General features: G+C 49.3%; 1 protein-coding gene across 5 annotated transcripts in view; it reads right to left on the bottom strand.

Moving 5' to 3' along the window:
- UNC45B (unc-45 myosin chaperone B) overlaps positions 1-14473 on the bottom strand; it is a 31273-nt gene that overhangs the window by 8100 nt on the left and 8700 nt on the right. For all 5 annotated transcript variants that reach the window (XM_067021790.1, XM_059048624.2, XM_067021791.1 and 2 more), the window contains 7 exons: positions 11192-11362; positions 8298-8469; positions 4625-4925; positions 3379-3473; positions 3091-3232; positions 2211-2351; positions 743-870 (listed from right to left, as the gene is read on the bottom strand). In XM_067021790.1, the coding sequence (XP_066877891.1) occupies positions 743-870; positions 2211-2351; positions 3091-3232; positions 3379-3473; positions 4625-4925; positions 8298-8469; positions 11192-11362 (1150 nt within the window). The remainder of the gene's footprint in view (positions 1-742; positions 871-2210; positions 2352-3090; positions 3233-3378; positions 3474-4624; positions 4926-8297; positions 8470-11191; positions 11363-14473) is intronic.

Raw genomic sequence — 14473 nt, 5'->3', positions numbered from 1 at the left:
ACAGCGTCCCCATCCCTGTTTAGGGAGATACCAAATGGCTCCCTGCTGCCCACCACCCAGGAGAAACTCTTCCACGTGGAAGCACCCCGGGACCACCATGTTCTGGCCCTTGCCGTCCTCTCAGGTCTTATCTAGCACCACTCTCTCCTGTGCACTCCATGCTCCAGACATATCCCTGGAGAACCCCATCCTCATTCACTCATTCTCCCTCCATCCTCAGGGTCTTTGCATACGCTGTTCCCTCTGCCTGGAACCCTTCTGCTGCATGTGAGTGGCTCCTTTCTTTCCTCCAGGGCTCCCCTGAGTTGTTACATCTTCCAGGAGGCCTTACTAGCTGCCTACCCACCTACCCTCCAGTCTGGCCAGTTGGGTGCCACCGCTCGCGCTCCAGCCGGCCCTCTGTGTGTCCCCCATCATGGCACCTGCCGCGTTGTGTGGTAACTGTGAGCCTGTGTGCCTCCCATCAGGCTGCACAGAAACTGTGCCTTTCATCTTTGGCATTTCAGGGCCTGGGAACCAGGTCACCAGAATGGACAGTGACCTCTTTCCTCCCAGTGCAAAGTTGCCCCTGTGATGACCTGCCCGCCGTGTCACTTTTCAGTGTTGATCCCCGTCAGCCTCCTCTTCAGGCCCCTAATGGCTCATTCCCTCATTTACTGCCCACCCCCGCCATCTCTATCTCCCCACCCAGCCTCCTGCCTCCAGGCCCTCAGACCCCAGCCCTTAACTGCTGCAGCCGTACCTGGCCAGCAACTCCTTGGTCTGGTCAGTGAGGATGGCATTGTCTGCTTTCACCATGCAGGCCAGCGCTGAGATGACGCCGGCCTTCAGAAGCCTCTTCACCCGCACGTCCACAAAGTCCTTCTTGTCCTGGGGAGATGAAAAGATGGCAAGGAAATCAATCCCGAAAGAGAAGGAAGATCATCCAAAACCCTAGATGACCTAGATGTTACTTTCTTGCAGAAGGCTGGCTTTCCATTAGGCTATGCATGGGGGCAGGGTGGGTAAGCAGGGGTGGGAGGAGAGAGAGAGCAGATAAAGCTGACCTAACAGTGGATTGGGTCAGCCCCAGGCTTGAATAGTCTCTACAGAGAATCCTCAGGGTGGCTGGGAAGAGGCAATCTCTAGAAGCCACATTAGAACTTCATGGTGGCAGAACAAGCTATATACCCTTACCTGCGTGAAATCCTATGCAGCTTTAAAAAATGATTCAGAGAACGACATAGCAGTGTGGAAAACATATATTTTCCCCAAATTGGGTACAAAACAATAACTACATTCTGATTGTCACTTTCTGTTATTTTTTCTTTTAAAATTATTTATTTATTTATTTGGCTGCGCGGGTCTTAGTTGAGCCATGCAGGATCTCTAGTTTCGGCATGTGAACTCTTAGTTGCAGCATGTGGGATCTAGTTCCCAGACCAGGGGTCGGACCCGGGTCCCCTGCATTGGGAGCACAGTCTTAGCCACTGGACCACCGGGGAGGTCCCCTGATTATAACTATTTTTTTTTAAACGCACAGAAATAAAGAGTCTCTGGTAGGTGATATAACACACCAAAATGACAATAGTGCTCAGAGGGAGATGATGTAATTGCAAGTAGCTATTTTCTTTTCTCTACTGTCACATTTGTGTTTGTTTTGCAACATGGTTATATTTAGTCAGTTTTTAAAAAATCTAAATGTTTTATTGGCTGGAAATACAATGCATATATATTCATATACAAACCACATACAAAGTATGCCGTTGTGTGCAGGGAATCATTGTGGGGAGGGTCCCAAGGGGATTTGTGACACCTGGGCTGCCCCCGATCATCCGTCCTCCGCTTCTCATTATTTGTACTTAACACCCATATCCCCAAATCCAGATATCCCAGAAAATAAAATTTGTATAAATGTGGAAAACATGAAATACAACTAATTGTCAGATGTCCATGAAATCAACATAAATTGGAAAACGTTCATCCTGGCTCCATTTGGTTTCTCTGACTATAAATTGTCGATTCCTTCTCCCCCTCCACAGAACATTAACATTAAGAAGATACACAAGTGCCACCTAGTGGGGGAAACTGACCATGATCCTCTTCAATTTATCTGCGTCTTCCACCAAATCCTCCCAGACACACAGGCAGGGTGAACATAATTAACTGTCCTTCCCACCTCTCTGGCGGTCCGGTGGTACAGCTCCCCTCCCGGCCATCCCGTTCCCCACCTTGGGGTGCTCCTCGGGCACGTGCTGCTTGGAGAACTTGGCCAGCTGCACCAGCTCAGGGATGACCTCTTTGACGTCGTAGCTGTTGGTACAGTTCACCAGGGTGGTGGCCACCGAGTACAGGATGGTCTTGTCCGGGGTCTGGAGGCAGGAGGTGGGGGATAGGAGGGGACAGGCAGCAAGGAAACCTGAGAACAAACCACAGCCTCCAAGAGGCTCCCTCACAGGCAGGCTGGTTTGGGAGGAGCGTGGCTGGCGTGGCCCCGAGGGAGAGGAACCGGCTCTGCTCACACAGGCTCTGCTCCCCTCAAGAGCACCCCAGAGCACGAACGGGAGTCCTCTCAGTGCGCTCTGTGTTTTGTGCCCCTTTCAAAAGCCCAGTCCCGTAGGCTTTCCATCAGACTGCGGTGGGATAGGGTGGGAGCTGGACATCCTTTGGTGGAAACTCCCTCCCACACTTCTACCCTTTAGTGGCGGCAAAGAGTGGGGGGTGGGGGGGGGAGGTGGCCCAGCAGAGGAGGAAGGGCATCTGGGAAGGACTGGGAAGGAGGGAGAGGCCCAGAAGAGGCCAGGTACTGCCCCTCGGTCCCTCAAAAACCTCAACTCACTGGGTGGGGGAGGTGGGCGTCTCAGGAAAAAAATACCCTCATCTTATTCATCCTCCCACTGCCTGGAAGGCATAAAGAGTTGTGAGCCCATTTTACAGTCAGGAAAGATGAGGGCCAGACAGAGGGAAATGACCAACCCAGGTTTACGGGAAGAGTAGGGGGTAGAGTCAGGATGAGGACGGGGTGGGGGGTGTAATTTCCCACGCTCAGCAGACAGCCCCGTGAGCCTGAATCCAGCAGATCCTGAGGCCAGAGGCCAGGGCCACACTTGCCTTGGCCAGCTCCAACATGGCCTGCAGGGCAGGGATGTCCTGAACAAAGTCATCCTTCACGTCGGCGTCCAGCGTGAGGTAGGCCAGGCCCTCCGCTGCCCATCTCCGGGTCCGGGTGTCTGTGGACGTGTTGCACAGCCACCTGGGGGCGGGGAGGCAAGGGTGCTGGGACTGGGGCAAGAGTGAAGCAATTCAGGGTAGCAGGTGGGCGGCTTTTTAGGATCTGGCATCCACTAGGACACATCCCTGAGAGGAGATGGTGGGCTTGGGGAAATAGGACCCCCTTACTTGCGGCACTGTTTGGCCAGCTTCTCTGTCGACCCTTCTGCAAACTGCCTGAGACCATAGTCTGTGCCGCCCGCAGAGCCAAGTTTACAGAGTCCCTGGGGAGGAGGGGAGATGTGTAGGATCAGAGACACCAAGGCCTGGGGACAAGGACTTGCTCACACGGGTCCCTACGGCTGGAACACTTTGCCCCTTTTCTTTGCCTGGATAAACTTCTCTGCATCCTACAGAACTCAGGACAGTTGTCACCTTTCTGAGATGCCTTCCCTGAGGCTTCCAGGTTAGGGTAGATGCCCACAAAGCTGGAGGTTTTCAACTTACCCTTTTCCCCCACCATTTTGCCCACGTAGATGTTTTGTGTCTGTCATTTTGAAAAATCAGCACAGGATAATACTAACCATATCTGTAACCACAACGATAAAACTTATGGCACAAAAACTGGCTGTGAAATCATATTTTTGTTGGGGGGCAGATTCAGCTGTGCAGATTTTTACCCAGGAAAAATTGGACTCTTGCTAGGAAAAAAAAATGTCTTCCATAAGAGAAAACTCACAATGGCAGAAGCTAAAATTAGGTCTTTTTAAATTGATATGAACCAAATAAAACCCACAAACAAACAGATCAGTGACTCAAATCTTCACTGTAATTGCTGTCAAGAAAAAGGAAGTTACTTCTATAAAATGAAAATGGAAACAATGCAGCAGGTTTAACTGTGCTATATAGAAACCGATTAAGGAAACAAACTGAGTTTTTGGAGTTTGCACTGAAACTACTTGGTGGACAAAAGCTCATCAGTGGGGCTTCCCTGGTGGCGCAGTGGTTGAGAGTCCGCCTGCCGATGCAGGGGACAAGGGTTCGTGCCCCGGTCCGGGAAGATCCCACATGCCGCAGAGCGGCTGGGCCCATGGGCCATGGCCGCTGAGCCTGTGCGTCCGGAGTCTGTGCTCCGCAGTGGGAGAGACCACAGCAGTGGGAGGCCCGCGTACCGCAAAAGAAAAAAAAAAAGCTCATCAGTGTTTGTGTCGTTCAAAAGCATCAAGGAGATCATTGTTAGGGTTACATGGCAGGGTCCCCCATCCTGAATCCATGTTCTCACAGCCTCCTGCTTATCCCCCCCCACCCCGATCTGCAGGGACCTGTGGGTGGATCTGGGCGCTTAGGGCGTGGTCTCCTCAAGGACAGGGACCCCGTCTCATTCATTCTGGTGTCCCTGATGCCCGGCACAGTGTCTGGTACCCAGCACACTCACCACCAGCGTGCGGATCTTGATCTTCTCGTTTTGGGTGGTCTTGTAGATCTCTTTGAGCAGTGACACACCATTGGTGATGATGAATGTGGCGCGGCTGAGCTTGGTGGAGGCATGGATGAGGGCCTCCACGGCCACCAGCTGGTCCGTCTCACGCTCTGAGCCGCACAGAGCCACCATCATCTCCATCACTCCTTTCAGTCCCAGCAGCTGATTGCCCAGGTCAAAGGGGCCCTGTAGGATCCCTGACACCGTCTGGATGGCAATCACGTTCTTGTCCATGTCCTGGGGGTCAAACTTGCCCCTAAAACAGAGGGCCAGCGTGGTCAAGAGAACTGGCCAAGGGGAGTGGGAGCAGTGTGACATTTGGGCACAGACAGATTTGTTTTTGCATCCTAGATCCACCACTCACGTGCTGTGTAACCTGGGGCAATTCACTGAATCTCTCCGAGCCTCAGCTTCTTGATCTGGAAACTGAGGATAGTACTACTACTTCTCAGAGTTACAATGGGGATAAATGAAGTAATAGATGTGTTCCTCAAGAAGCACACTCAGATGGGGACTGACACTCAGGAAGTTTATTTGGGGGAGCTCTTGGGATCAACACCTGTTGGGAAAGGGAAGAAATTAGGCCTGGATGGAGGGAGGCACCGGACTGAGATGCGGTCATGACAAAGCCTCAGCTTGCGAAGAGTTCCAGAGCCGAGGCACCCTTCAAAGTTGTTCCAAGTTGGGGTGAGGGACATGTCATTGGATGCTGGCTGCCCTGAGAAGGGTGAACAGCTGTCCTCAGCCAAGGCAAGTCCCCAAAGAGAGGTGACAGTTGAGAGCTGTCAGCCAACAGGCTTCGCAGAAGCTGGGGTGTCTAGTGAGACAGGACAGCAGACACCACAGCACAGTAGGGCTACCATGATGCCTGCCGCACGACCTGACTCTGCCATGTAGCTGAGTCACGATGTAGCCTGAGCCAGTCAATCCCCTGTCTGGTCCAGTCCCTTGCCCTAACGAGTCGGGGGTGAGGGGTAGACTAGAAGAGCCGGAAGTTTCTGCCTTCCTTTCAAAATCTACTATCATCTACTCTACGGAAGGATCTCTGTATGAGGGCATCAAAGGTGACACACCTTCAGATCCTTCCGTGATCTGCCCAGGTTGATTTGATGTGGGGAGTCAGGGCAGATGTGCAGAGTGCAAATGCAGATGTGTATAAATGAAAGAAGAGAGCAGGGCTTCTCTGGTGGTGCAGTGGTTAAGAATCCGCCTGCCAGGGCTTCCCTGGTGGCGCAGTGGTTGAGAGCCCGCCTGCCGATGCAGGGGACGCGGGTTCGTGCCCCGGTCCGGGAAGATCCCACATGCCACGGAGCGGCTGGGCCCGTGAGCCATGGCCGCTGAGCCTGTGCGTCCGGAGCCTGTGCTCCACAACAGGAGAGGCCACAGTGAGAGGCCCGCATACCGCAAAAACAACAACAACAACAACAACAAAAGAATCCGCCTGCAGGTGCAGGGGACGGGTTCGAGCCCCGGTCCGGGAAGATCCCACATGCCTCAGAGCAACTAAGCCCGTGCATCACAGCTGCTAAGCCTGTGCTCCAGAGCCTGCGAGCCACAGCTACTGAGCCCGCGTGCCACAACTACTGAAGCCCGTGTGCCTAGAGTCCGTGCTCCACAACAAGAGAAGCCACCGCAATGAGAAGCCCACACACCGCAATGAAGAGTAGCCTCCGCTCGCCGCAACTAGAGAAAGCCCACGTGCAGCAATGAAGAGCCAACGCAGTCAAAAATAAAATTAATTAATTTTTTTGAAAAAAAAAAAAAAGAAAGAAAGAAGAGAGCATGGAGCAAGAGTCAGAGACCTGGGCTCCGGTCCCACATCTGCCTCTGGCTGGGTAACTGGACAAGTCCCTCTGGGGGAGGGGGAACAGCCTTGGGAGCTCCGGGCGCCCCTCCAGCTCTGACAATCCGTGTCCTGTGCCTCATCTCCTTCCCACTCGGTGCCGGGGAACCAGCCTTGCATAATTAGTTGGGGTCTGCCCTCTAAACTGGTTCCTTATGCCAGCTGGTGCCTGAACCTCCACCCAGCCCCTGGCCCCTGATGAAGCACCTCCCTGGAGGGGGGAGGGGGGTGGCAGCCTCAGGCATGATTTGTTGAAGGCGGTGACCCTACCCACTCGGTGTCAGGTGACCTCAGAGGCAGCATGTACAGTCTGACCAGGAGGGGTCCTCGTTCAAACGGGGACTGGCTGGGAGATAAGTTACCAGGACGCTGAAGCTGAGGTCAAAAAAGACCGGAGAAGCCCTGAGGATCTTTAAGTGACACAAAGTCAGGACCAGGAGAAGCTATAGGATGGAGCCAACTTCGCTGGGACCCCAATCCAGGAAGCTGAGAACAGTTTTTACATTTTAAAGGTTTTTTAAATTTAAAAAAAATTGTGATAGAGACCTACGTGTCCCACAAAACCTAAACTTACTCTCTGGCCCTTTACAGGAAAAGTTTGCCAACCCGTGGAATAGAGAAAGGAAAGCAGAGTGAAGGCAGGGTCTTCACCCTTCCAAGACTCACCTGGTGCTTTTTAAACATGCAGCTTCCTGAGCCACAACCCAGACTACTGGATCATGGGGTGGGGGTGGGGGGCCCAGAAATCTGAAGAGTTTCCAAGTATGAGGATCATTGGAATAAAGGAGAGGGAAAGCCAGCTACCACGAGGAGAGATCCACATGGGGAGGAACCGTGGCCTCCCACCAAGAGCCAGCACCAGCATGCCAGCCACTTGAGCACGCCATCTTGGAAGCAGATCTTCCAGCCCCAGTCCAGCCTTTGGAGGACGGCAGCCCAGGCCAACATGTGACTGTCATTTTTAAGCCCCAAAGCCAGAACTACCCAGCCGACTCTTGACCAAACCGCTGTCCTATTGTGAGATAACACATGATACTTCTTGTTTTAAGCTGCTAAATTTGGGGGTAATGTGTTACACAGCCATCAATGACTAATACAGAGCCTGACGGAAACGGAGCAGGACCCTATGGTCCTTCCCCCACCATGTCCTCCGCCTGGCTTTAGTCTGTGGAAAACCTTTCGCCAAACAAGATTAATCAGAGAAGTGAGAAAAGGCAGAAACAGAGGAAAGCAGTCAAAGAGACCAAATAAAAATAGTAATTAAGCAAAGTCCAGGGGCTTTAGTTCCCTTCAAGGGCTATAGATAATATTCTGAGCCGTATCCTGTGAGCTGTCTTATAGATACTGAAACCTCCACCAGGTGGAAGAAGTTAACTACATGATGACCAGGCTGTAGCCATGACATAAGCTGCCACAATTCCAAGAACTGACCTCAAAGAAATGGGAACAAACTGATCCTGGAACGGAAGACTACCTGTACCTAAAACAATCAAGATGAAGCTGATCCAACCACTGCATGACTAATTTCAAGATGACTGTCAGAGCTGACTGTGCTGTTTCTGCCTGTAGCCCCCTCCCTCTGTCTATGAAAGCTCTTGCCCCCTGATTGTCTGGTGGGGCGGTGGGGGGAGTCAGCTTTTGGACAGGCGTCTGCCCTCCTCCCACCCCCAGGTTTCCAGCCTCCAAAATAAAGCAAACTTTTCCTTTCCACCAGCCTTGCCTCTTTACCGGCTTTAAAGCAACCGGTTCTACACTTTCGGTTACTCGACCCTCCAGGAAACTCACGTGATGTACTCCTCGCAGATCTTGTGGAAGTGGTCACGCTCCGGGTCACAGCGCAGGTCGTCATAGAGCTTGTTGATGAGGATAGAGGCCAGCATTCGGGTGTTGTCAGTCAGGGGCAAGCAGGACGGCAGATCTGGAACCTGCCCCACTACCTTCAGGATCTTCCTCAGGCCTGCAGGGCAGACAGCAGCAAGTGTAAGATGCTTGCCGGGCTGTGTCCTCACAAACGCTCCTTCTCGCTCAGTCCTGTTTTATCACCAGAGCTCTGCGGCCCGCCTTTAGGCAGCATGTAGCTTATGCAACGTGAAGCGTACTGGGATGGGGCCAGGAGAGCCAGGTTCTACCCCTGACGCTGCCACCACCTGAGCAATTAGCCTCCCGCTATGGGCTTCTGTTTTCAAGGTTTACAAAGTCAGGACTAGTTGATCTCAGAGGACTCTACCAGTGCTAACATTCTGTGGGTTGATGTATAATCTTCCTCAAATACTATTTTATGCTCTCTTTTCCCCAGGCTTCAGTTTCTTTTTTTGTAAAATGTGAACAATACTACCTTCCTCAGAGAGTTTGAGGATTCAGTGAGATAATGTATGGAAACTGCCTCGTGCCATTCCAGGCACATCATGACACTCAATAAATATTTACTATTTGTTTATTAAATATAACGTTTACTATTTATGGTTATTATCCCTTCTCTTCTCTTCTCTTGAAGAGACTTCAATGGCTTCCTATGACCCACCAGGCTAATTCAACCATTAAGTATTTGTTGAATAAATGAATGAATAAGTGAATGAATAAACAACCACCTTTTAGGTACTGGCTACCGAGATAAAAGACAATCCTGACATCGAAAAGCTCACAGTACAGGGAAGGGAAGACAGATGTATAAAGATTACAATAAGGTGTAAATAGGGACAGAGCAGTAACACTGCAAATGGTATGATTCACTCCAACTAAGCAAGAGTTTCAAGTTACTTGGAGCGCTTACTATGTGCCCAGAGCTTTCTATACATTATCTCATTTAATCCTAACCTTGACCCTACTGGTTAGTATGAATCATTATCGCCATCGATCAGAGCAGAAAACCAAGACATGGAGAAGCCAAGTAAGTTGCCCAGGGTGGCATAACTGACAAGTGACATAGCAGCAACCCTCTCCCAGCAATGTCTGATTTCAAAGCCCACGATGTTAACTGTTACACTACACTGCTTCGGGGACAATAGCTTGATTTCAGAGCCAGGTTGTAGAGGTTGGCTAGGAGCTGGTCAGACCTTGGGTGGGACAGGTAAACAGGAGGGGGAACATCCTAGGTAAACATTGGGAGGCATGAAACTCTGGATGTGGCAGGGAATTAAAAGTGCCTGGCAAGTATATGCATAGCCGATTCACTTTGCTGTACAGCAGAAACTAACACAACATTGTAAAGCAACTATATTCCAATAAAAATTAATTAAAAAAATGTAAAAAATCCAAAATAAAAGTGCCTGGCAGTAAATTTTGTGCTGTGTATTTTTTTTTTTTTTTTTTTTTTTTTTTTTTTTTTTTGCGGTATGCGGGCCTCTCACTGTTGTGGCCTCTCCCGTTGCGGAGCACAGGCTCCGGACGCACAGGCTCAGCGGCCATGGCTCATGGGCTTAGTTGCTCCGCGGCATGTGGGATCTTCCCGGACCAGGGCATGAACCCGTGTCTCCTGCATCGGCAGGCGGATTCTCAACCACTGCGCCACCAGGGAAGCCCTTGTGCTGTGTATTTTAACACACACACAAAAGCACTGGGAGGGCTGGAGAGTCATTGGAAGGGGCCTAATGAACCAACCCAAAGCCCCCAGCCTGGCTCTCAAAGACCTTCATCAAATACAACTGCTCTACCTCCCCAGCCTCACCCCATACCCTTCCCTTCCTCTCTACCCTTGCCTTGAGCATCTCATTTCTCTTCTGCTAGAACACTCTGGACCTCCTCCTTGTCCATGTCTGCTCCTCCCTGAACCAAAAAACTTACTTCAGGCTTGACATCCTGGTGGCTCCCCTACCCAAGTCTTCAGCCCAGTTTTCAGATATTGCTCCCCACCACCCCTCATCCTATAAACCGTGTGGTTGGGCCTAAATCCTAGCGCAGAGAGAAGTCGATTGTCAGTGCCCAGCCTTTGTAATACATGCAGAGAAGACCAGAACTGGGACATGGGGGGGGAGGGTGTTGAGAGGGGGAGGGTTAAAACACTGGAGTAATTTGTTCAAGTCTAAGCACTAACACGTGAACTTTGCTAAGATCTGTGAAAACCGAACAGGGGAAGTGCTATATCAGAAGAGAATAAAGGTAAAGCTGCTAAGCTGACTTGAACCTTTTAGAACAAGGTCTGGTCTATATGTCATTATACCTGTGGGAAAATTTATCACAGCAGATCATAAAGCCACAGGTATGATTCTTGAGCAGTTGAACAAGGTGATTTAGGAGAGGGGTGATGCCCTGGAGCTGACAAATTTAGTGACTATCTCCTGGCACATTGTTACTGGACTTTGTATAATGCACACTGGTGCCATTTCTCCCTCTGGAAGGCCTTTATTTTGCCATCCTGAGACTTCAGGAACGTTAGCCCGTGTTGGTGGAGTCTTGTTTGTTTTTTTTTTTTTGGCACTTACCTCACTTGTCAGGAAACTCTGCCCAGATGTTTTTGAGTGTATTCTGGGTGTGTTCAGGCCCTGAATTCAGAGCCTGGACCTATGCCTTCACCAGCCCACTGGTGGATCCTAATATGCTAGTGACTTTTGCTGGCTTTTCAGTTGGAAATGAAGACTTCTCCCAGACAAGAGCTGCACCCCTTCCACCTTCTGCTGGTTGCCTAGTACCCTGGTGCCCACTGACAAGGCTGGCATGAGCCCCAGACCCTCCCACCTCCTCACCGTTATCCACCACGTAGATGGTGCGCGAGTTGTCGTGAATGGCGAGGTCCTTCCTGGGGACGTTCTTACTGAGCAGGTTCAGGGCCTGATCCCTGCCCTGGCCAGACACCTTCTTACTGACCAGCATGTCAAGCAGGTGGTTAGTGATCTGCTTCAGGTCCTTCTTGGTGTCTGAGGAAGGAGAGGACAGGGGTAAATACAGAGGACCAGGGCATCTCAGGTATATAGGACCAGGGATGGCAGAGGCTTCTGGAAGGACTCTGGAAATATTGAATCCACTGCTTCCCAGATTTTGGAATTTCCCAGGAGAGTATAGTGTCTCACTCCAAAAAAGGGAGGGAGATCTCTAGACAGCACCCCCAAGGGGTCCTCCATCCGCTCTGAACACTGACTTCTATGGCAGCCCATTCCATTCTTGAACAGGTCTGGTACTTAGAAAGTTCTTCACTCCCAGGCAACGATGGGCAGGGATCCAAAGGTGCTTCGTGCAGTTTTTAATACACTGATTTAATAAAATGTTTTCCAGAAAGGAAATTTACACTCCTTTATAGATGTTTTACTCCGCACAGATTCAGACAAGCTGGGAGCCTGAAATTCAAGCCTTTGCCTGGGATGCCAGGTCTTCCCTACCCACTGGGGATCTTAAAGGCAAATGCCTTCTCCTGCTTTTGCCGTCTGAACTCTCTGGAACTTGGAGATTTTTGTCCTTGTTCTAGATTGTAGCCCAACGGCAAGCAGACAGGCAGGTAGAAAAGGAAATATCTCCAAGCCATGTTATATAAATAAATGATGAAGGAATGGGGCTATCTAACTGGTGAAGGAAAGACACAAATGTACATGATAGCTTTTCTTCAAGGAGGGGCTTCCCTGGTGGCGCAGTGGTTGAGAGTCCGCCTGCCGATGCAGGGGACACGGGTTCGTGCCCTGGTCTGGGAAGATCCCACATGCCGTGGAACGACCGGGCCCGTGAGCCATGGCCGCTGAGCCTGCGCGTCCGGAGCCTGTGCTCCGCAACGGGAGAGGCCACAGCAGTGAGAGGCCCGCGTACCAAAAAAAAAAAAAAAAACCGAAGGGGGAAAGATAGCTTGTCTTCAGATAAAAGTATGTCATGAGCGTGAGAAAACAGACTTATTCTGTGAAGCTCCACAGGGCAGAACTGGGACCAGAAGTGAGTGGGACAAGGACACAGATTTGAAATCAATATATGCAAGAATTCTTTAGCAGAGATGTCCAACAGCTCACTCCCTCTGGAGGAAGTTGTGGCCCCCAATGAACCACACCTCTCAGTATTCATTCTCTTGCGGAGTCCCCTCCCACACTGGCCCTGGATTGCTCATGTGACCTTACGGCACACTCAGAGGCTTAAAAAGCACTTACACATTGGGGCTTGTCCATTCAAAATGCAGCCACCATGTTACATAGAAACCCAAGCTGCCCACCAGAGAGGCTGCAAGGAGTAAAACCAAGATACCCTGGCCAGCATCTCCAGTTAACCACCAGCCATCCGAGTGAAGCCATGTTGGACCCTCCAATAATTTTAGTGCAGAAAAGGATCCTTACCATAGTAAGTCAGAACCACATCAAGAATTCAAGACTCCAAGCGGGTTAATTACTAACACACAAAGAGCTCTTAGGAATCAATAAGAAAAACACTGATACTCCAGCAGAGGAAATAGATAACAACATGAACAAACCATTTGAAGACAAAGAAATCCAAATGGCTAATAAGGATAAGGAAAAATAATGTCTAATTCGTAAATTTTAAAAAATCAAACAGATAATTATTACCTACTGAATAGGAAAATATCTTTAAGAGTGATAGTATTTGAATCTGGTGAGAATGATTTGAGGCTGGAACTCTTATCATCACTTGGTGAGAGTAAAAACTGATACACCCTCTCAAAAGGAGTTCGAAAGTAAGGTAATGAAAGAGCTTTAGTTACGTTCATAGCATTTGACTTAGTACTCCCATTTCTAGGAATTTGTTCCAAGAAAATAATTACAAATGCAAACATAGGTTTATATTAAGAATGGCTACTGAAGTGTTTTTTATAAGTATGAAATTAAAGGCAATCTAAATCTCCAACAATATAGAGCTGATTGATGAGTTATGATATATCCATACAATGGCATGTAATGAAATTATTTAAGATGAAGCTTTCTATGAGTGAACCTGCCTCTGTGACCTTCCCAGCCAGAGCAGAAAGTTCTAAAATGATGTCTAGGACCTGGATATACAGGAAGAAGCTTGAGTTTGTATGTGCATATATGCAGGAATGAGACAAATGTTAAATTAATAATTATTCAAGTAAAAAGGAATCCTCTTTAAGAATATTAAACAGTATGCAATAGTAATATAATGCTCAGAAAGGAGAAAAACACAAAAATATCCATAGCTGAATCCCAACTTTGTTAAATAGATATTTATATGGATGGATAGAAGAAAGACTGGAAGGGGGACTTCCCTGGTGGCACAGTGGTTAAGAATCCGCCTGCCAATGCAGGGGACGCGGGTTTGATCGCTGGTCTGGGAAGATCCCATGTGCCACAGAGCAACTAAGCCCATGCTCCACAACTACTGAGCCTGCACTCTAGAGCCCGCGAGCCAGAACTACTGAAGCCCGCGCGCCTAGAGCAAGTGCTCCGCAACAAGAGAAGCCACTGCAATGAGAAGCCCGCGCACCGCAATGAAGAGTAGCCCCCGCTCTCAGCAACTAGAGAAAGCCCTCGCGCAGCAGTGAAGACCCAACGCAGGCCCAGAAAATAATTAATTAATTAATTAATTAATTAAATACTTTATAGAAAAAAGAAAAAAGACTGGAAGGACACACATGGCAGTGATAGTAGTGGTTATCTGGAGGGGTGATTACAGGATGTTGGGATTTTTTTCATCTTTAAATATTTAAAATTTTCCGCATTTCTCTATAAGCCCCTGTTACTTTCAAAACTTGTTGTAAAACATGCATAAAATAAAATTTACCATTTTAAAGTATGCAGTTCAGTGGCATTAAGCACATAAACACCGTTGTGCAACCAGCACCAGAATCCATCCGCAGAACTTTGTTCACCTCGCAAAACTGAAACTCTATCCCGTCAAACAATTCCTTATTTCCTCCTCCCCACCCCCTGGCAACCATCATTCTACTTTCTGTTTCTATGAGTTTGACTGTTTTAGAAATCACATATACATGGAATCACACAGTATTTGTCTTGTTGTGACTGGCTTATTTCACTTAACATAATGTCCTCGAGGTTTCTCCATGTTGTAGCATGTGTCAGAAT

This window comes from Kogia breviceps, chromosome 19 (genome assembly GCF_026419965.1).
Source record: "Kogia breviceps isolate mKogBre1 chromosome 19, mKogBre1 haplotype 1, whole genome shotgun sequence".
Taxonomy (NCBI): domain Eukaryota; kingdom Metazoa; phylum Chordata; class Mammalia; order Artiodactyla; family Physeteridae; genus Kogia; species Kogia breviceps.
Note: the sequence above shows the minus strand (reverse complement) of the source record. Positions and strands in the feature narration are given on the sequence as shown.